General features: G+C 53.5%; 3 protein-coding genes across 7 annotated transcripts in view; 1 reads left to right on the top strand and 2 right to left on the bottom strand.

Moving 5' to 3' along the window:
* Positions 1 to 33: 33 nt before the first annotated feature.
* On the bottom strand, positions 34 to 6,302 carry sparta (spartin a). 3 transcript variants are annotated; one of them, XM_085936703.1, is made up of 9 exons: positions 6,199 to 6,302; positions 5,866 to 6,048; positions 4,366 to 5,002; positions 2,264 to 2,458; positions 2,040 to 2,163; positions 1,552 to 1,803; positions 1,311 to 1,469; positions 1,094 to 1,184; positions 34 to 828 (listed from the first exon to the last, which is right to left on the bottom strand). In XM_085936703.1, the coding sequence occupies exons 3-9, from the start codon at positions 4,999 to 5,001 to the stop codon at positions 567 to 569; spliced, it is 1,719 nt and encodes a 572-aa protein (XP_085792829.1). In that variant the 5' UTR covers position 5,002; positions 5,866 to 6,048; positions 6,199 to 6,302; the 3' UTR covers positions 34 to 566. The 3 variants fall into 3 exon arrangements, with proteins under 3 accessions (XP_085792829.1, XP_085792830.1, XP_085792831.1); XM_085936704.1 differs by lacking the exon at positions 6,199 to 6,302 and having other exon boundaries at positions 5,866 to 6,064; XM_085936705.1 differs by lacking the exon at positions 6,199 to 6,302 and having other exon boundaries at positions 1,552 to 1,746; positions 5,866 to 6,000.
* sertm1 (serine rich and transmembrane domain containing 1) lies at positions 6,188 to 7,145 on the top strand. The gene has a single exon (XM_085936715.1). It carries the CDS (start codon positions 6,235 to 6,237, stop codon positions 6,538 to 6,540), a length of 306 nt encoding a protein of 101 aa, XP_085792841.1. The 5' UTR covers positions 6,188 to 6,234; the 3' UTR covers positions 6,541 to 7,145.
* nbeaa (neurobeachin a) overlaps positions 6,980 to 20,407 on the bottom strand; it is a 31,911-nt gene continuing 18,483 nt past the window's right edge. Inside the window, exons 25-61 of one of the 3 annotated variants that reach the window (XM_085936692.1) lie at positions 20,229 to 20,382; positions 18,775 to 18,798; positions 18,556 to 18,627; positions 17,646 to 17,826; positions 17,407 to 17,525; positions 17,169 to 17,234; positions 16,930 to 17,098; positions 16,522 to 16,847; positions 16,268 to 16,404; positions 16,047 to 16,192; positions 15,528 to 15,645; positions 15,170 to 15,289; positions 14,700 to 14,827; positions 14,431 to 14,492; positions 13,388 to 13,452; positions 13,109 to 13,217; positions 12,795 to 12,961; positions 12,574 to 12,698; positions 12,319 to 12,471; positions 11,857 to 11,993; positions 11,684 to 11,801; positions 11,499 to 11,601; positions 11,311 to 11,426; positions 11,137 to 11,249; positions 10,819 to 10,959; positions 10,614 to 10,733; positions 10,388 to 10,540; positions 10,142 to 10,306; positions 9,968 to 10,057; positions 9,478 to 9,670; positions 9,134 to 9,205; positions 8,902 to 9,057; positions 8,663 to 8,833; positions 8,498 to 8,599; positions 8,182 to 8,378; positions 7,959 to 8,110; positions 6,980 to 7,848 (exon numbers count right to left, since the gene is read on the bottom strand). In XM_085936692.1, the coding sequence (XP_085792818.1) occupies positions 7,758 to 7,848; positions 7,959 to 8,110; positions 8,182 to 8,378; positions 8,498 to 8,599; positions 8,663 to 8,833; positions 8,902 to 9,057; positions 9,134 to 9,205; positions 9,478 to 9,670; positions 9,968 to 10,057; positions 10,142 to 10,306; positions 10,388 to 10,540; positions 10,614 to 10,733; positions 10,819 to 10,959; positions 11,137 to 11,249; positions 11,311 to 11,426; positions 11,499 to 11,601; positions 11,684 to 11,801; positions 11,857 to 11,993; positions 12,319 to 12,471; positions 12,574 to 12,698; positions 12,795 to 12,961; positions 13,109 to 13,217; positions 13,388 to 13,452; positions 14,431 to 14,492; positions 14,700 to 14,827; positions 15,170 to 15,289; positions 15,528 to 15,645; positions 16,047 to 16,192; positions 16,268 to 16,404; positions 16,522 to 16,847; positions 16,930 to 17,098; positions 17,169 to 17,234; positions 17,407 to 17,525; positions 17,646 to 17,826; positions 18,556 to 18,627; positions 18,775 to 18,798; positions 20,229 to 20,382 (4,831 nt within the window). In that variant the 3' untranslated portion in view covers positions 6,980 to 7,757. Of the gene's footprint in view, positions 7,849 to 7,958; positions 8,111 to 8,181; positions 8,379 to 8,497; positions 8,600 to 8,662; positions 8,834 to 8,901; positions 9,058 to 9,133; positions 9,206 to 9,477; positions 9,671 to 9,967; positions 10,307 to 10,387; positions 10,541 to 10,613; positions 10,734 to 10,818; positions 10,960 to 11,136; positions 11,250 to 11,310; positions 11,427 to 11,498; positions 11,602 to 11,683; positions 11,802 to 11,856; positions 11,994 to 12,318; positions 12,472 to 12,573; positions 12,699 to 12,794; positions 12,962 to 13,108; positions 13,218 to 13,387; positions 13,453 to 14,430; positions 14,493 to 14,699; positions 14,828 to 15,169; positions 15,290 to 15,527; positions 15,646 to 16,046; positions 16,193 to 16,267; positions 16,405 to 16,521; positions 16,864 to 16,929; positions 17,099 to 17,168; positions 17,235 to 17,406; positions 17,526 to 17,645; positions 17,827 to 18,555; positions 18,628 to 18,774; positions 18,799 to 20,228; positions 20,383 to 20,407 lie in introns of those variants that run through there. The other 2 variants (XM_085936691.1, XM_085936689.1) reach the window with 2 other exon arrangements.

Below are 20,407 nucleotides of genomic sequence, written 5' to 3'. Positions count from 1 at the left end.
AAGAGTGGATATATGTTGAGAGGGTTACCCCCTTCTCGCTAGCTGGTTCGCAAAGTAACCGCGCTTTAAAGATACAGATTCGGCCCGTTTGTTGATTGTTTCGTTCTTTAATTGTACATCTCAAACATTTCACGTCACTAAATCATGAATAGTGGAACATACGTGAAGTAAACTAACCGCATTGGCGTCGACTGGAGCTTCGGCAACACCATTGTGAAAAAGGAAGCTTGCCGATAAAGTGTATCATTACATAGGCAACCGTGCTCAAATATTAAAGACACATAGTTGATTTCAAAGACGCATTTGCAAATCGTAGCAGCTACAATAACAATTAATATCCCCCCCCCCCCCTCTTTATGATATTGCACAAAAGTTTTTCAAAGAACAATGTTGTCCTATTTAGCAGGTCAACATCGAATGTCCCGAGTTGAAGACACGGCACAGCAAGAGAAAACAACAGCATTGTTCCAGTTATGTGATCAAAACAATTTGAATTTCCCCAAAGGATCCAACGGAGGAGCAAAGTGTGCTCAGAGAGGAAGTGGAAGCGGCAGCTGTGGACTCGATCAAGTCTTCTTTACGTCTTTCTGCACTTGCTTGTTATCCATGGAGGCTCCCTGCGTTGACAACAACGGCGTCCCAAACGTTATGTTCTCCCCCGCCGTCTCTTTCCCTTTGGAGCTCTTGGCCATGCCTTTAGCCATCTCCATGCCCGTGGTCTTCAAAATGGCCTTCAGGCCTAAGTTGTCCACATTGTAAGCCGTCACGCCCACGTTGGTCACTGAGCGCAGTGCCGTGTCGGTGGCCTGGCCCGCATCATTGCCGTACCTTAGCCGCGAGGAGGACAAACGTACAAACAAAAGGTCAAAACAACGTCGACCGCGCTCCGCGATTTGATTTGATTTGACGATGAGCATTTATCTCATTACATTGAGACGGATAGCCGAGCCACAACGGGAGGGGCTATCGCACACTTGGGGGGGTATATTTCAGTATGAACTTGCTCGATAGGCCGCCGAGGCCCGCCGATCGGAAGCGAGGCCGGCAGAACGAGATCAGGAAGAGCGGCGCACAAAACCCGAGGTCAACTCACTTGTAAGTCACCGTGTTGACCGTTTCTGACGACACACTCTGGCCGATGAGCTTGGCTCCCGTCTCCAGGCTGGTCCACACGGCGGTGAACCCTGAGGCGAGGACGTCCAGATCACATTAGGGTGGAGAGACATTTTGTGAGGCTGCGGTGGAGGTGGTCTCTACGCCCACGAGGTGACCGCCGCCAGCTGAGCCCAGCTGACCCGAACGACAGTCACCTTGCAGGCTTCTGGAGGCAACAAATCTGGCTCCCTCCAGGTTGGACGGCTCCCCCTCTTTGCTCTTCACGGACTCGGAGATCAGCTTGGCGCCGTGCTTTTTCACCTGAGGGGCCACCTTCTCCGCCAGATGTTCGGTCAACGTGCTCACGCCGTCCACTGTGGAAATTAGCGCAAAGCATCACGGCAACGTGGTGGCTTCTCACCACGGATCGGCTGGTGGGTCCTTCCCACAGCTCACCCAAGTACTGGCTGACGCGCAGAGCGCTCCCCGTGGCCTGCTTGGCCACCTGCAGGCCCTTGCTGACGTGCGGGTTGACTTCGGAGGGTGTGTCCTCGGGTGTCAGGTGTTCCCGAATCTTCAGCGCCCCCTTCTGAATGGCCCTGGTGGTGGCTTCAGCACCTCTGACCACCTCGTGTCCCAAGCGCGTCGCCCCTGGAGAAATATGGACCCGAATGAACGGTGCTTCTCCCAAAAATCCGGCCCCCGGAGCTGGTTCATGAAATAGAGTAAAGCCACAGAAAAGTCAGACCCGAAACGCCAGCCACAAAAGGCACAGAGAGTTAGCCATTTTGGGACCGAGTGGCCTTTTGGGTCACTTGCGAGCAATTCCACTTTACAAGTCGTGACTTGGATGCAAACAAACTAAAATAGGGAGACAAAGAATGTTTTCTTTTATTTCAGTTGTTTTGACAAACAACAAAAATTGACCCGACTCTGACGCTCACCTGAAGCGATTCCCTGGCCCATCTTTTCGCTCCAAATAGGAAGAGTCGCTTTGGCGCCATTCTCAGCCAGATGACCCAGGGGGACGGTGCCGCTCAAGTCGATGACTTCGGCGCCGTCCAGACTCTGTTGGAACAAAATGGAATCGTCTGGAGTCGTCCAAGTAATTTTGTCAATACAAGATGATGGCCGCCCGCAAATGGGCGGGCACTTGGAACGCACTCACCTGCACCCGGAAGTCTGTCAGCTGTGCCACCAGTTCCTGGAACATTTCTCGGTTGGCAACGGGCAGCCGCGCGGACAGCACCACGCCGATGTAAGCGCCGGGCATCGGCGCCAGCGTATCCGGCAGCATAAAGACGCCCGACTGGGCCAGCAGCACTGGCGTGTTCGGGGTGAGCAGGTGCAGCCAGCCGCACACCTGCGCAACCATACACACATGTAAACTAGCGCTGGCGCAGAAGTGCCCTCCAGCGGTCGAGACGGAGGGGTTGCTGCCCGCTGTTAACCGACATGACAGGCCTCCGGTCACGAGCGATCCCGGCTCAGAAAACTGCTGAGCCGTGATCGGAATCAGAATGCCTCTTATTGTCATTATACATAGTATAACGAGATTAGAGCTGCCCAACAGTGCAAAATAAAACGATAAAGTATGTAAATAGAAAGTATAAAGTATACCAAAAATGATAGACGTTAAAGGAACATGCAAGAACATTTGATGTGTCTCCCAGTACAATCTCCAGAGCGTGGAGATTCCAGGAGACAGGCAGTTACTCTAGGAGAGCTGGACAGGGCCATTGACGGTCCTCATCCCATCAGCAGGACCGATATCCGCTGCTTTGCGCAAGGAGGAACAGGTTGAGCACTGCCCGAACCCTACAGAATGACCTCCAGCAGGCTACTGGTGTGAAGGTCTGCCAAAACAGCCAGAAACAGACTTCACAAGTGTGGCCTCAGGGCACGACGTCCTGTAGTGTGCACTCAGGGCACGACGTCCTGTAGTGTGCCCTCAGGGCACGACGTCCTGTAGTGTGCCCTCAGGGCACGACGTCCTGTAGTGTGCCCTCAGGGCACGAGGTCCTGTAGTGTGCCCTCAGGGCACGACGTCCTGTAGTGTGCCCTCAGGGCACGACGTCCTGTAGTGTGCCCTCAGGGCACGACGTCCTGTAGTGTGCCCTGTGCTCCCTGCTCAGCACCGTGCAGCAGGTCCTGGGTTCCTCCTGATCCACGACAATGTGCCTCATGTGGCAAGAGTATGCAGACAGTATCTGGGGGATGAAGGAAGACAACTGAATGGCCCTCACGATCACCTGATCTAAACCTGATAGAACACCTCTGGGACATAATGTTTCGGGCCATCAGAGGCCTCCAGGTTGCTCCTCAGACTTTACAGGAGCTCACTGATGCCCTTAGACAGATCTGGGCCGACATCCCACAAGACACCGTCTGTTGTCTTATTAGGAGCATTTGAATGTTTTATCAGCACTTTTCTTGTGGAAATCCTGATGCGGCCCAGCCTCACCCACACTCTGCCTCCAGTGTCCCCCAGGTAAATTGAGTTTGAGACCCCTGGTTTAGAAGACGAATAGAAGAAGATGCAAAGAAAGTCAGAGAAAAAATTAAGAACACAGAGCTTGAGGGTCACAGAATGAGGCTTGAATATGCCAGGCCCTAGGGAGAAAGCAGCTGCGGTGGTGGCTATGGTGGCTACGGCGGCCGTAGTGGCTATGGTGGATTCGGCGGCAGAAGAAGAGACCCTCGTGGAGGGGGACGTGGACGCGGACGCGGCGAAAGCTTTGGGGGCAGATACATTTTTTAATGGGCCTCGTGATTTTCTTGAATAAAACAGATTTTTTTTTTTTACTGCAGTTCCTGTTACCGTGAAGTCTGTTTTTAGGATTGAAATTTGGCGACAAACCGTTTTAGTCCTTTTAGTTGGACGATTTGGAGGCAACCCCCAGGGGAAGAGAATCTAGAAAACAGTCAGACTTCATACAAATTTAATCTTAAACTTAACTTTAACTTAATGGCAAAGTTAAGGAGTTAAACAGTTAAGTACTTCAAGTTACTTTTGTATTTGATATGCATGTTTTGTGAACCTAAGTCTCACCAGTTCTACGGTGAGTCTGTGATGGGTTAGGGTGGCATTGTATATGGATGAGAAGTGCTTTTGTAAAGGAAGAAATAATACACGTAGTCAGTGCACAGAATGACAAAGAACATTTGGGGCTCCACTTACCCTCGAACAAGGAAATTTGGAGTCCACTCAACTACGTCACACGTTTTAGTACCAAAGAGCGAAAGGGGAGCAAGAGAAGGCGCACTCACGTCCAGGAAGACGGGCCCACTTCCATTGGTCGGCCAGGCAGCAAAGCTGACGATGCGGAGATACCCGGGCTGCGACAGGGTGCTCACCTGCCCGTTGGGGGCCAGGAAGAACATTTGCACCCCTGAGGGGATCAGGAGCAGCTCGCTCTCGAGCCCGCCGGCCAGGCTGCGGTGGCTGTCGGCGGGACGGGCCGAATACACCGGAGGCCCGACCGGGGCCGCTACGGGTGGCGCGTTCCTCTCCGGGAGCGGTGGCACTTGGAGGACGGTGGGAACGGAGGGGTACAGTTGCCGCGCCGGGTCAAGACTGGGTGTCAGGTCCATGAGCAGCCGTCGCCTCTGGGCAGGAGGGGGTGTCTGCGAGGCAGCCGTGGCGGAGAGATGGCGGCCGACAGTGCCCAGGGCGCCCTCCATCCGCCGCTGCAGCTCTCGGGCTCGATCCCAGGCGGGCCCCTGGTGACGCTCCCCCCTGGTGGGCACGGCCAGGCCCTGCGCAAGGTGCACGCGGCCCTTGGAGTAGTACTCAGTCGCCTTGGAGTGATCGCCGCCCTCCTCCGACGACAGGCCACGGCTCAGGCAGTTGAAGGCCAGCTCGTACTGGTCCTTGATCAGCAGCAGCTCGGCCGGCTCTGCCATGCTAAGGGAAAGGCCGCTTGCGTTACTACCAACGATGACATGCTGTCGAGACTCACAAATTCAATACGGTGACCATGAAATACTAAACACAATCAGACAAAAGCAATCTGAAGCGGTCCCGTATGACATCAGAGTGCATAAAATGACAACTACAAAGAGCAAACAATCATATCGCTATATAACACCGCATCCAACTAGACGTGTCAAATAATATACTATAATATATAAGTACTCCAATTCATGACACCATTAAATCACGGAACATCGTCCATGAAGAGAACTCATATTTGACAATGATTCGTCGTGTGGGTTCCCTCTCATGGCACGTACAAAAAGGACAAGGTCAATGCTCAAACTGCATAAAATGACTTCAGCTTTTTCCAAATTGTGAATGCGCCCGTGTCACATGTGACCCAGCAGGGAATTCTTTTCATTGGTTCTTGGTTTAAAAGCTTTGAAAAGCACTGCACAACAAAGTGCTTTTACTGACAGCCAAGACATTGTCTAAGTTGTAGTCCTTTTCTTGATGCACAGTGAACGCGAAAAATTATTTGCAGTGGTTCTTGGTTTGAAAGATTTGAAAAACACTACGCTTTTACTGACAGCCAAGACATTGTCCGAGTCTCGGTTCTTTTCTTGATGCATAGTGAACGCGCAATGTAAATTTCCACAAAGGACGGGTGCAGCCGGCTGCGTTGGACTTGTCACGTTCGCCCGGTTCGACCTGCATGACAAGTGTTTGCTTTCCACTTTTTAGCACATACAAAAATTCAAGTCCACAAACGGTATACGCTCGCAGACAATTGGTGTCATTTGAAGTCTCGAGGAACAAAAGATGAGAGAAAACAGGATCATTTATCTCACCTTAATGGTGTAACGTTTCTTCCTGTAAAAAAGAGACAAAGTTCCCTGAAAAGTCTCCTTACGCCACCCTCAGACCATCAATGCCACGACGGCAACACGTCATTGACAAATCGTGTCCCCGCCTGTCAAGCGAGACTGATTGCAGAAGTCTCCTCCCACAGCCTGCTAAATCACACTCCGCCTCTGCTCACGCAAAATACACACACACACACACACACACACACACACACACACACACACACACACACACACACACACACACACACACACACACACAGTGTGTGTAGACTTTTTATATGCACCACATCAGCTTTCTTTTTTTTTTTTGTTTACACTTATGAGGATCTGCAGTGTTTTGCTGCAGCCGGGATGTCCGGGATGGATCAAAGCGGTACCTCAGTGGTAGAAAACAAAACCCTTCGGCACATCTCTCCCACGTTCGTCCCCGGATCATCAATGCCGTCTCCCGGTAGAGCTGGAGGTGTGTCCGTGTACGTGTGGCTGTTCCTGGGCCTCCTGCTGTTCCTGCTAACCCTACTGGTCATCGCCCTCCACAGGCTGAAGAACATCATCTGGTCGTCCGGATCCTCATCCTGCGGCGAGCCTCGAAGCTCCTTCATCAACGTGGAGAACGGCAGCACCTCGTCCTCGCGGAGGTCCACTGTCTCTGCCTGAGGCTCACGTGCACTCGCAGAAAGACACGTGCTGCAGCAAAAAACCTTGGACGAATGAAGTGCAAATGTTCATTTGATGGCAAATCAGCATTTGGAAAGATTTCTTCTCACCTTTGCTTTGTGACAAAGCAGGATTACAGAGGACGATATGGACGAGCCTCGCATTACTTTCTTGTGGCCAAAGACATCCTTTATGCACCAAAAGAAAATCCTTTGTGGGCAACTACCGCAGAAAAACACCAAGCGCAACATTGTGTGACATGCGTCAAGAAAAAAGCAGAGACCTTCAATTCTTTGCATAATTTATTTTTAGTACAGATTTTTTTTCCAACTCACACGTCATATTTTACATCTTTGCAATAAAACATGACTACAATAGTTCTTCAGGGTTTCATAGATCCAAAAATAATAAACTTTTTTTGTTTGTTGGTTTTTGGATGTGTGTGTGTGTGTGTGTGTGTGTGTGTGTGTGTGTGTGTGTGTGTGTGTGTGGCTGGAGTTACGTGCGTGTGCGGCCGCCGCGCCGGTCATGCACACGCTCGTCGTCATATTGCTGTAAAATCTTCACACGTGAGCGTTTAAATACAAACATCGATGCACAAAGAATTCCCGTCCTCAGAACAATTAAAGCCCCCCGAGGATTGGCTGCCTCGCAATCAGAAAGAAAGCCGAATCGGGAAGGATAATAAAAAAAAAAAGTGCAAATAGGAAAAAAAAAAAAGTTGCTTTTGTTTCAATAATGTGAACACGTGGGGCCGGCGGCAAAAGCGAGACTTATTCTGTACATATTTGACACCACGATCACTAAATGCAGAAAGAAAAAGGCAGCAAAAGAAAAATCATCACCCTTGCCCGCCCTTCTCGTTCAATTCGAGGAAAAAGAGGCCAAGTTGGATTTACACAAAACAAAAGAGGACAAATCCTCAAAGAAACCCAAAGGTGGATCATCTCGGCAAAGAGTGTCTGGCTCATTCAAGCGTTAAAGCAGAATCCACCAAACCCGGAACCTGATCCGCCAGCACCGGCGACCGATCCGCACTCTGTTGGCTGTGTCGTCTTTGGGCTCAGGCGTGCGTGTGTGCGTGTGTGCGTGCGTGTGTGTGTGTGTGCGTGTGTGCGTGCGTGCGCGCGTGCCTGTGTGAGAGCGCGAGTCCCGTCAAAGCAAGCAGAACCTCAAATCGTCCTCTCGCGTACCTGGAGAGTTGCTTTCCCGCAGCGTCAGTAGCGGTTCTGATGTTCGTAGTGCCAGCGGTTGAAGTCGATGTTGAACGCCACGATGCTGCCGGACGCCATGCCAGTGATCAGCGTCCTGCGGCAAAGACAAGAAGTCAGGCGGCGGGCGGCAGCTTCCAGCTTCTGAACGCGGCTCCCGTGTTTCCCTGCTGATGGGTTTCCGTGGCAACGGCCCTACGAGGTCACCTCTGGTCGTGCGAAAGGTCCATGGCGCGAATGCCGGCGTCGCATCCCGGGTAGATATAGAGCTGCTTGAAATCGCAGGCCTGCCACACCTCCACCACGCCATTGTCGCCACCCGTCACCAGGTTCTGCCCGTCGCTGCTCAGCAGGACGGCCTGCCGGGGGTCGGACACGGGGTTCGAGGCACGTCGAATGCTATCGGTCCGCAATTAAGGCCGAGCCTCACCCGGGTGGAGTCGTTTAGCTCCATCTGAGCCAGAAGCTTGCCATTGATGCTGAAGTTGCAGAAGCGTCCTCGCTCGTAGTAGATGACGCAGTGGCCCTCGCTGGACACCGAGATCAGACGCGGCTGACGGCACAGCTCAGGGCCTTCTAAGGCCCTCAGTAGGTCGCCTGTGATGGTGTGCACCAAGCAGGGGCCCTCTGATGTGGAGAGAATTCAGATCAGGAACCCCCTTGGGAGGGAGGGAGGGAGGGAGGGAGGGAGGGAGGGAGGCAAGGCAGCTCGCTCGTTCGTTCGTTCGTTCGTTCGTTCGTTCTACCTCTGGCCCCACTGATGACCAATCCCAGCTCGGCGCAGACGGACACGCACGCCACCTCGTGGTCGTGTCCCGTCAGGACGGCCCGTGGGGCGGGGTAGTCACCTGCGGCAAAAAGGTTTTGGCAAAGAAGGCCTCGGCTTCCGGTCAGCAGCCTCGGGCGCTCACTGTTATTGGGATTGTCGCCGATGATGTGGTGCCGCCCGCTCCAGTACCAAAGCAGAAGCGTGGCATCCCGAGAGCCGGACACAATGTAGCAGTCTCCCCCGATGTAGGACTCGGAGCGGGCCAGACACGTCACCACGTCCCAGTGACCAAAGACGATCTGCGTTAGCTTCCCTGCGGGGCGGGGAGGACTCGGGCTTGAAAAGGTGCTCGGCAAACGTAAGCAGAAGCGCGGCTCGTACCCGTCTCGGTGGAGTAGACCCGGAAACTCTTGTCCCAGAAGCCGCACGCCAGGATGTAGCGGTTGTCGGCCGTCACCACGAAGCAGTGCGTGTTGATCTGGATGCTCTGGTCCACCAGGTCCGTGATCTGCCGCTTGATGGTGCCCAAGTTGTTGGCTGAACACATTGGGCCGGACAATTTACTCGGTACCTCGCCCTCCCGCCCTCGGGCAACCACAAGAAAAACGCCAACCTATGAGGGGATCCATCTCGATGGGAAGGTGGTGAGCCTGCTCCAGGGAGTATCCCGGCGCACCTCGTAGGCCTGGAGGGAGTCCGGCACAACACACTTAAAACACTCCTCGATCATCTCCCGCGACGCATCTGCCTTCTGATGATACGATTGGAAGGTTTCCGACGAGATACGCTCCGACTAAAGTTGAGCCTCGTGTCGAATGAATCAAAAGTGCCATCCCATCTCTTTGATTTAAGATCACTCATGGAGGGCTTGTCCACAATTGTCTTGTCCGCATTTTGGCCAAGGCAAAACAAAAAAACAAACCCAAAAAACATCGGAGAATGAGAAGGAGCACTAACCGACAGTGTTGTGCCAGCGGTTGACGGCAAAGAGGCGGCTGCACGTGACGGTGACGGCGGCGGGGATGCTGAGGTGAGGCAGTGTGTTGGCGGCAACGTGCGTGACGGGAGAGTTGGACGGGAACTTAAGCACCATGATTACGTCCTGCTGCATCTGATCCTTAAACATCAGAGGACTCTGAGGAAGGAAACACTGGTGAGACAGACAGACAGAGAGAGAGAGAGAGAGAGAGAGCCAGGCCAGGCCAGGCCAGGCCAGGCCAGGGTAGGAAGAGGAGGAGCAGGGAGGGAAGGAGGGGCAGGGAAAAAAGGCAAGATTAGTGGGAGACCTAGGTCCCGGCAGGTTGACAGTAAGGGGCGAGGCAGGGCAGGGTGGGGTGGGGGTAGTGGGGGGGTGTCCAGGGCGGAGGAGTCTACATGAAGGTAGCCTGGAGGTTAAGTGGCAAAAGGTGTGACTCTGTTTTTGTTTAGCAAGGAACGTTGGTCTCACCAGGTGCATGGCGGAGGATCGGGGCGGGTGCGGCTCGATCAGGAGCTGCGAGGGGATCTGCCCGCACGCCTGAATCTGCGCCTCCATCACCTGCGGGGGGGGGGGGACATGCAAGCGTAGGTAGGTAGGGAGCGCCTGGACGGGATGCCAACCCAAGGGCCAAGCCCCGCTGACCTCTTGCTGCGCCGCATCCAAGTTGTCCAGGTTGACGGCGCCCTCGTAGGACAGGAAATTGAAGACGTTGAGCGCCCGCACGGCCTCGGGACCCCGCTGCTTGTATCCGAAGATCAGGTCGATCCACTGGTGCAGCTGGCATGACACAAACTCGCTCTCCAGCGCCTAGACAGGCCAGCCTTTTAGAGCTCAGCGAGCGAGCGCCGCACCCGCACTCTCCCGTACCGGCGGCTCGGGTGGGCTCACCATGCGGTTGATGCGCACAAAGTCTTCGGGCTTTTTGGCCCAGACGGGCAGCTCCACGTCGCCGACGGGCAGCCCGTCGTCGCGTACGCCCAGCTCGTACTCGTTGCCGTTGACGAACATCTCGGGCAGGTAGTAGAACTCCGGGATCAGCTCCTGTGGGACCGCCACAGCACTGTCAAAGAGGGGAGCGGAGGAGACGAATGCCTCGACGGGCCGGCCCGCTTGCCGTCACGTCCGCTGTGTCCCGTTGGCAGTTCCTCCACGAGCGGCCGACGCCCGAGAAGGTCCGCTCGGCGTGGTCAAACTTTCCCTGGTTGGCGTTGAGGAAGAAGGTGGTGAAGGGCTCCTGCAGATACAAAGGCGCACTTGGACGACGTGTCTGACTGGATCCCGTAGCGAGCAGCTCTCTGACCCAGCGGCGCTTGACTCACAATTCGGAGCATCCACGTGAGGGTGGATCGTGCCGTAGAGTAGAGGGCGGCGTAGTGGTCGGGCGGCGCACCCTCCTCGTCCCATGTCTCGTAGCGCTCGGCGTAGAAGGCGGCCCGCTTGGGGTTGAGCGCGCCGACGGGCTGTGGGAGACCACAGACAGACAGACAGACAGACAGACAGACAGACAGACAGACAGACACTTGAGTCAGTCACCGCGCTGCCTCCACTAAAGGTCAAACTGGCGTCAACTTTGCCATTTTGGTCTGGCAAAGGACGTGCCGGGCCAACGTGTCTTTTGGCAAAGAACACTGTTCAACCTTGGAGAGATCTCTGAAGTTGCCGGGCAAGGTGAGGTCCAGCTCCTCGCAGTCGTAGTTAGTCAGCACCCAGGGGAAGACGGGGTACTGGTTCAGGTCATTGTACGTCCTCCCTGTAGACGCCAAAAACCAGTCGGTCCCGTTCCTTGAAAGGTTCCTTTGGACAAGGCTCACCTGCAATGGTGTTGAGGAACATGAGGTACTCAAAGTTGGAGATCTCCCGGCGCTGCCACCGCTGCGTCATGTTGGACGACTTGAAGAGCTGACGCGGTGTGGCCAACGAGATCCGCCTGCGGGCAAAGCGCAAGCACGACGACGGTCAGAGACGTCGACTTGCCCGGCCCGATACGTGCCAAACCCACCTGGCCTGGGGCAGACCGTAGCTGGTGCCGACGCCCACCCGCGGCAGGCTGTAGACCACCCGCTTGACCGTGGCCTGGTCGGGAAAGTTGAACATCACCGACGCTGACGGGAAAGAGGGGAAATTACCACTCGATATTTTCCGCGAGCCCACCGAGCGGGCGCCTAAAGCTGACGGGCCTCGTACTTCTGTTGGCCATGAAGACCTCCAGGCCCGTGTTGCGCAGCAGGTAGCGTCTGGAAAATACGGCTCGGATCTCGCTGAACATCCACTTGCCGTGCAGACCCTCCGAGTAGGCCAGGACCTGCGGGCACAATTTGCCGTCAGCGGGTGGATGGCGCCTGTTTGCGCAGCCTCACCTTGGCGTCGGCCTTCTCGAAGGCGGGGTCGTCCTCGTCCACCTCAAAGTAGATCTCCGTGGTGGTGACCGACAGGGTCCCGCGGGCCACCAGCGCCGGTGCCACCAGCTGGGCCGGCGTGCTCAGTACCACCGGGCCTGCCGGAAAAGACGGCGTTGACCGACAGATGTCAGAGTGTGACACCTCGGCGTCCGAGCGGAAAAAAAAATTATTCTGGGGGGGGGGGGGGATCGAATCAAAGGCTTCCAATTTGCGCGATCAAGTTCAATGCGATTGATTGCATGAATGATTATCATCTGTTCTGCCGTTAGTCTCGAAACCCACGCAACTTGCCTCTGGACGTAAAAAGTCGGGGTCGGAAAGGCACTAGAAACAAAAGACACTCGAGTCACCGGGGTGGGGGGGGCGGCAAGCATGAGCCGGCTGAGCACGAGCCAGCCTAGGGCGAGCCAGCCGACTTACCTGCCAGGTTGTCCATTTCTTTCTCCTGCAGGAGGCTGACAGCGTCGTCATCGCCTTCCAGCATTAAGTCGGCCTCCGGGTTCTGCGCCGCTGCCGACTGACTGCGGAAGCTCTTCTTGGACTTGACGCTGCCGTTGTCCTCGTCGCCTGAGCCTGTTTGGACGAGACGCCGCCGAGCGTGAGGAGGGGAATCTCAGAGACGCGCACGGTCGTTCGTGCTGTCGATGAATGATGGGGGAAAAAAAAACCACAGACCGTAATCATCGAGACTTTTGAGCGTCACATCAGCGTGCGTAGAGCCAAAGGCGTTTCTCACGAATCTCCGCCTCCTGCGCAGGTCGTCCTCCCAGTAGTCCAGACGCCAGAAGTCGTGCAATTGACTGAATGAGACGGCGAGGAGACAATCAGGCCCACGCGCTGAAACCAACCAGCACGCGCACAACCGGCACGAGCGGCTGGTTCTTCTGCCGACCGACCTCCGCGAAATGGAGCCCCAGGCTCCGTGCTTATTGGTCAGGATGTTGAGGATCTTCTGCTTGAGCTGGTTGGCGGTCACGTGGTCTCTGTGCTTGGCGGCACCAATCAGGTGGTCGCACATCTTCTCTTCCTCGCGACGGTCGGCCGCGTACTGGGCACAGCTCGACTGCATTCCAGACATTTCAAGGAGAACGCATTTCAACGAGCAAAGGCACGCACGGTATCATTCTTTGCGAGATCCATTCCCTTCTTTTTCAAGAAATGGATATTCTTTTGGGGCGCCGAGTCCCTTTCTGGAATTCCTTACAATTACCTCAAACTCAGCATGCTTGTGAACGTCTTCTGCTCGCTGGCGGTTCAAGATGAACTCAGCCTCGTTGGCCACGCGCACGATATGATCCTTCATGGCATGACACAGCAGTCTGGCGAGGTACGCGCACACACACACACACACACACACACACACACACACGGAAAAGCTGATAGGCTGGATTGGAACTTGGCAGTTTCAAATTCCAGTTGAAAAAAGCAGACGAAAACTTGCCATTTTTGGCATTTTTCTTATCATTATGTGCAAATCAGCCACATTTACCTTCCTTCGTTGATAAGCTCAATGAAAGCCAGCCCCGCGTTCTTCTGGATGGAATTCTGCCATTCCTAAAACAGCCGACATTTACATTTATTTGCTTTCGGTAGCTAAGAGGATGACAATCAATCTTGCTCGTGCTGGCTAAAAGCGAACGGCGCTGCACATTGACCGCGTGCTAATGGAGCTTTTAGGGCCTCTGAGGTCACACGAGGGACATCGTCTCCCGTTACGCGATCGATATCTGGCCTCGGGTTTCCTCGAATGGCGGGAAGGCCGGAGCCCGCCTGGGTAACACGACACGAGGGAGGAAGGGGAGGAGGAGGAGGAGGAGGAAGGTGAAAGGCAGCGCTAAATGCTCCCCGGCAAAGCACATCGAGGTGGAACTCCGGACGAGAACAATCGCCGGAATGCTAAAGTCGCCTTTTTAGAAGAGAAAGCCGAAAAGCAGCGTGGGGGGGGGGGTAAGTTCTTTTTCATACTAATACGTTACGAGCGTGCTTGTTGTTTAGCTGCAAGATTGCATTGAATAAGGCCGGCGTGACAAATAGCTCACTTCAAACGATTGCTGTGACGAAGGCAAACTGTTGAGGTTTGTCTTGGACCCCAAACGCACGACACAACGGAAGTGAGACTTATTTCTCATTCGTTTGCCCACTGGCTAGGCGAGGTCGCGTGACGCGAGGCCGCTCCAAAATTCCAAAGAAAGGCAACCAGCTCAGTCTTTTCCAGGTGAAATACGAGTTCTATTTTTAAAATGTCATCTTTTCTCCCAAGGAGATCACAGATGATTATTTTTAGATAAAAAGTTCCCCAAAAATCGTTTTCATTTGTATTATTTCGGAGAAAGAAAAAAAAAAAAAAAAAAGTCAAAGCTGTGCTTCTGCACATTCAATGAGGGAATGTTTTGCCCCCAAAAGAGCTTCTTGACTGACATCCATTTGATGTTCCAGCCGCAATGCGTCGTCATGGAGACGCAACGCCGATCAATAAAGGCAGAGGCCCCTCTGGTGGAAATGCGATCCGAGATTGTCCGTACGACAACTGACCTGAGAGCATAGCAGCATGACCAGTTCCACCACCGACGTGCTGGACTTCATACACACCAGACCTGCGGTGCGCAGAGGCACTTGGTCACAAGGCGGCAAAATCTCCAAAAACAGTCGAGGATGCAGGTGAACAGCAAGAAGAGTTCAAAGTCACAGCAAGAACCAGAGCATGAGCTTGACTTGCTACGTGTTACAGGAAGGCTCAAATACCAAGCCCAACGCTCAAAGACCAAGCGAGGCGAATGTTTGTTGTACAGCACCTGTAGTACCTTCAATGAGAAGCTCCTGCCCATGACTCCCCAGGAGCGTGCGCGACAGGAATGGCGCAAAGTCAACAAAAATTTCCCTCAGGAGCGGCGCCACCTTCTCCAGCGCTCGCTCCAGCTTGGTGGTGATGCTGCAGGGAGTACAGAGCAGCAAATACAGGTGCTAAGGGATGGGCTCGACATGCGAGAGAGGCAAAAAAGGCAGGATAGTCACACAATGCGCGCATTCAAATCAAATCCAATTTCTCCATGTTTAGAGTGCAGTGACTTTGGATGTTCAGAACAAGCAAAATCACATACGTGTGGACATCATATCAAATAAATGTTCGATTGGGTACAAAAATCCTAAGCAAAAAGATGTTACTTGAAGGTGGATCAAATATTGACTTGATGAAATAAAGGGTCAATTATTGATTGAAAATATCTTGTATCTCATATGCCGTATGTATTGCCTTCACAGCGGCGGTCCTTGCCTAAAACACTGTCCTGCATCTCTGGGGGTTGTCTGGAAGCCGGCCAGGGAGCTAAAGGACTTGAGCTCGGGGGGCGTCTGACCGCTGCGCAGTGCACACTGTGCCACCTCACAATAGGCACTGTAACACGCACGCACACACACCATTAAGGCTTGGATAACACAACGCAACAGAATTTGGAGTTGTGGGCAAGCGGGCGACTTCACAAAATGTTGTCCATCAACACAGAATGTCGAGTGTTAGGCAAATGTGACATCGTGGCAAAACGTGTCGGCCGGCGCTGCTTTAACAAAGAACGTCGGGGGCGGGGCTATCTGTGGACCGGCCAGAGGAGTGAACAAAGCAAACTTTCTCTGACCTCATGTTCTCCAGGCTGTCTTCAGGCATGGGCGCCACCGTCTGGACGGCAGGCAGATTCTTGCTGGCGGCGCCGTTCACAAACGCTGCTGCCGCTGCCGCCGCCGCAGAGTCTGCTCCTGCACAAGATGGATGGATGGATGGATGGATGGATGAGCAAAAGGAAGGACACGTAAGTCACAAGGTTGCGTCACCGCACAGGTCAGAGTGCAAACGAACACAAAGCGCTTGGCGTCAGCGTCTGGGTGCGGAACAGAACCTCTTCTGTGCCCAATTTGGTTTGTTTACAAAGTCTCCAGCAATAACTCAGCTCGCTCTCTTTAACGGCGCTGAAGGACCATCACGTTACATCACACTGACTGAAATCACTGAAGGGATCAATAAAAAAAAGCTCATTCGGACATGACGTGCAGATATCGGTCGACATATTGGCGGCCATAAATGCCATTTGGAAGAACAAACCATTTCAAAGATACAAAACTCAATTCCGTCCCGCTAACACCACATCCTGGATGCTCACCTGTGGTATTGATCATGCTCTTGGGCATCACGGCGGCGGCAAAGATGTTAGGCGTGCTGGCGGCGCCCCCGGCGGCGATGGGCGTGCCCACCGTATTGACGGAGAGGCTGCCGGGTGGCGGCTTCTTTGCCGGGACCACGACGCTCCTGCGAGACGGACGCAGTTCATTTATTGGTGAGGAGATGGCGGCGGTGAAAAAGATTGGCAGATTGGAAAGCGACCTATCAAAAGAGTGGAACTGCATGGGCAGCGCCGGGTGGCTCTTCAAAGCGGGGTCGGGCTGGTAAGGCGTCGGGCCGGACTCTTGGCCCAAGTCACTGCCATCTGACGGAGCGGCCACCAGGCTCTTCAGGATCTCCTGCCGTGGAGGCGCAAAGTGTGAAGCACGGACCGTGCTATGGCGCGAAAACTCCAGCCTCAGAGTGAGCGCATCGATGTGGGGCTCTCCCAAACTTGACAAGCTCGCAGAGCTCACCTTGACGTTGATGCCTTTATTGGTCTGGCTGACGCCGGAAATGGACGAAGGCGGCGCCTGTCCTCTGTCGGGGTTGCGGGGGGAGTCCAGAAGGCTCTCGTGCGACCTGCCGACATCTGACAGAGCGCACAGCAGGTCGGCCTGGGCGCCCAAGACCCGCTCCCTGTCCACCTCCCGGCTTGTCTCGGAGCCGTTGAGGGAGCTGCCTGCGTGGCCCTCCTCGCCGATGCCCGAGTCGGTGTGGGGCAGGCCGGCGCGGGGCGAGGAGTCATCTGCGGGGTTGGCTGTCTGCTTGTCGCACTCTGACAAGGTAGAGGACGGGTGCTCTGCGCGCCGAGTAAGAGAGCCACGATCAAGGAACAAGTTAGCGCCCAATTGATGCTGTGATTGCTTGAAAATTCAAGTCACCCGTGCTGGTGGGCGAGTTGATCTCGTGTCGGATGCTGCGTCCGGGCAGGCTGGCCGATCGGCCCGTCTCCCGCTGAGGCTCCAGGATGTCTCGGTACTTGGACACCATCAGCACCGAGATGAAGTAGACCACTGCCAGAGCCAAGAATTGAGCCTGCTTGCTGTCGTCCTGCGGGGGGAGGGGGGGGGGGGGGGGTGTAAGCCGTCTCATGTCTTGGTCCGCAAAGCGACGCACCCACCACATCTCTGAAAACCACTGCACGCAGACGGTTGATGTCCACGTCCTGGAGGAGGCGGTCCGGGTCCTGCACAGTAGCAAGTTTATGGCTCATTCTTTCTGACTGACACTTTCCATGATTATCATTGCTCATTTCTCAACAGTTGCATTTGTACATTTTGGCCCTGACATCTCAAGAGAGCGCGAGCAGTCGGTTATCTTGTCATGACGCAGGCGCGGATAAGAAAGAAGAGCACCACCTTGCTGGTGGCGCCAGCAGCGTGCAGGCCATCCTGTGACTTGCTGCCGGCCGACTTGCAGTTGCGATCGCGCTGCCGCTGCCGGCACTCCAGGCAGTTCCTCACAGCCACGCAACACACTGAGCGAGCAGGGAGGACGTTGAACGTCATTGAGGCCGTGTCATTGAGGCCGTGTCATTGAGGCCACGCCGGGACCCCGGCCGGGACCCCGGCCGGGCGAGTCGGCCGGAAGCGCTCACCCAGTCGAAGGCATTGCCTCATGAGCCCGCCGGAGGACATGTTCTTCTCTGCCTCAATTTCGCTGAAGTTGAGCGAGCTGGCAAAGACCAGCACGTCCACCATGGCCATCAGCCGCGACAGGAAGGTGACAGCCGTCTCCGACGACATGCCCTGTGTCGCCTCGATGTTCTCCAGCTCCGTCTGAAGGTGCGCACACGCCCAGGATGAGCTCGCTTGGAGGCCAGCTCATAAATATCAACTAGAAAATATCAAGGCATCCAGCAATTTGCACTCCAGCTCAAAAAATCCACTCCAAAAGTCGTTCAGCAATTGACTTTGGTCATGAACTAGCAATTTGCTCCGTTTAAAAACTTTGATTTCTTTTTTTCATTTTAAAACCTTGAAATAGTTTTGGTCTTATTCTTCATCAAATACAATTGGTTTATTTTACCAACGGATGCTTTACTGACTTGTGAAACAAAAACGGTGCAGCAACTATCACAATTTATATTTATATATATTTGTGGTCTCAGAAAGTGAGGAGGTGCGCATCGTGCTGGCAATGTCATACGTGCAGTGGCGCGCCACCAAGCACGCTCTCTCTCTCTCTCTCGCTCACTCTCTCTTGCTCACTCTCTCTCTCTCGCTCACTCCCTCTCTCTCTCTCTCTCTCGCTCACTCACTCTCTCTCACACACACTGTCTCTCTCTCTCACACACACACTGTCTCTCCCCGTCTCTCCCTCCCTCTCCCCCTCTCCCCCCCTCTCTCTCTCTCTCTCTCTCTCTCTCTCGCGCTCTCTCGCACTCGCTCGCGCTCTCTCTCTCTCTCGCACTCGCTCTCTCTCTCGGGTGAGGCGACACACTAACGCTGGGAGCTCCCCCGGCCGGTGGTGACGTCATTCGGGAGTTTGGTTTTAGCTTTACCCACCTCGCCCCCCTCGCCTCCTCCCCCCGGAACGGGCGTCACCTCCTCAGCCTTCATAGCCGCTCCAGTCCTCCTCTTAAGGCCCACAAAAATGGAGTATAGTAGTAACGAATACAAGAGAAGAGTGGAACCCCCCGAGGTCCGACACAATGTATTTGTCATCCCACCGACCCATAAGGGGAAGAAGAAAAAAAAAAGTCGGAAGGAAGGAAGCAAACTTACACTGCTGGCACTACTCTTAGAAGTCTGCACACGACAACAACCAAAACACAACAAAAACACACACACAGAGAGGAAAAGAAAAAGAGAAATTCCAAATGAACTACAAAGGAAGTTGGTTAAGATGTTCAAACAACTTTTGAGGAAGGTCAAAATGAGTGCTTCTCAAATAGTGGGTTGGTGGTGGCGGGGCGGGAGGGCGGGAGGGCGGGCGACCCCAGGGAACATGCTAACTTGGAAACAGAGGTCCAGCTGCTTCTTATCCCGTATTTTCCCGAGTATAAGCTGCTACTTTTTGCACAAGCTTTGAACTGTGTGGCTTGTAGTCCGATGTGGCGTATCTATGGATTTTTTGTGGTCTATGAGGATGTGAGACACAAAAGAGTGGTGTTGATCGCATGTCCGTCGGCCAGGTAAATAGTGCCGCACAATTGACAGAGTGAGATCAAGAAGGGCATTTGGAAAAAGGACGTTTTATACACAAAGCCTCATTATGGGCGACAAAAGAAATGCATATGATGGCGCTTTTAAATGAAAGGCAGTCGATTTGGCTCATAACAAAGGAAATGGAGCTGCTGCGTGTACTGAAGAGCTTTCCTCCGCTCACAAAAGGGCACTGGGCTATATATTTGATGACATCTTGTTGCGTCACCCTTTTCAGTATTAGTTTCCCGGTCATGTCTTCTCTGAAGCTTTACGTGTAGCTCGTATTTTGCCAACTTTACCCATGTCGTCCCATTTATTTATTATTATGATCGTCGCTGAGAGTTAAACATGTTTGTATGTTTGCAGAGCTCCTTAAACTCTGTCTATAAACGTTATGTTAATAAAAGGTATGAGTCCCCAAAGAACCATCTCTTTTCTGACAATCTTCTTTGTGTATATTCTCTTACAAATGATAATCAAACACCTGCGGCTTATATATGAATAAAACGAGATTTCCCCCTCATTTTAGCTTGTGTGTTTTATAATCAGGTGCTGTTTATAGTCCAGAATTTACGTTCAAGACAAATGGTAGTTTTATCATCACGGAGGAGAGTTGGGGTGTGAAATCTTATTTTCTTTTTCCTGGAGGGGCATAACAGAAGAGAACTGAGAAGCGCTGGCCTCGTAGCATCATTGCTCGAGTTTTTGTAACTTTTTTTTTTTTTTAATCGCAGCTTTCCGTTTGTCAAAATAAACTTTTGTGGGTCTGCCAACACCCCGCGAAACGAAGACTAAATACGGTAGAGGGCTTTTCCTGCGAGGCTGGCGTGCTCTCGCTCAACAACAGCATCTACGTTCCCCAAAGCATGAGAACGAGGAAGCCAATGGTCAGCCGAGGCGCTCCAATTCAGACAAAGTCGTCTGTGACACAGATTGGCCGGTGAGCAATAAAAAAAAGGGGTTCTTGTTTTTTTGTTTGTTTTCATGAAGCACAGCAGTTCCCCTTCCCGCCACAGTACGACGCCACTTACGGAGGGCGAGGTGGCAGCGGACAACAGCGGCAGGATGCCCCCGCAGGCAATGATGATGTTGTCCACCATCTGGGAGATGAGATGGATGGTATTGTGCACAAAGATGATGTTCTCGTTGCTGTTGACAAAGTCCATCACCGACTTGGTGGAGTGGCTGCGAAGGAAAACGTTTGTCTAAA

The sequence above is a fragment of the Syngnathus leptorhynchus genome, chromosome 17, assembly GCF_054491065.1.
Source record: "Syngnathus leptorhynchus isolate UIUO chromosome 17, UIUO_Slep, whole genome shotgun sequence".
Taxonomy (NCBI): domain Eukaryota; kingdom Metazoa; phylum Chordata; class Actinopteri; order Syngnathiformes; family Syngnathidae; genus Syngnathus; species Syngnathus leptorhynchus.
The sequence above is the reverse complement of the archived record's forward strand: the minus strand, read 5'-3'. Positions and strand labels throughout refer to the sequence as shown.

Coding starts and splice junctions, on each gene's coding strand:
- sparta (XM_085936703.1), bottom strand. CDS start 5,001: ATGGCAGAGCCGGCCGAGCTGCTGCTGATCAAGGACCAGTACGAGCTG. Junction 1,185..1,310: donor TGCCTCCAGAAGCCTGCAAG/GTGACTGTCGTT, acceptor TCCTCGCCTCAG/GGTTCACCGCCGTGTGGACC. Junction 829..1,093: donor GTCAACACGGTGACTTACAA/GTGAGTTGACCT, acceptor CTCGCGGCTAAG/GTACGGCAATGATGCGGGCC.
- sertm1 (XM_085936715.1), top strand. CDS start 6,235: ATGTCCGGGATGGATCAAAGCGGTACCTCAGTGGTAGAAAACAAAACC.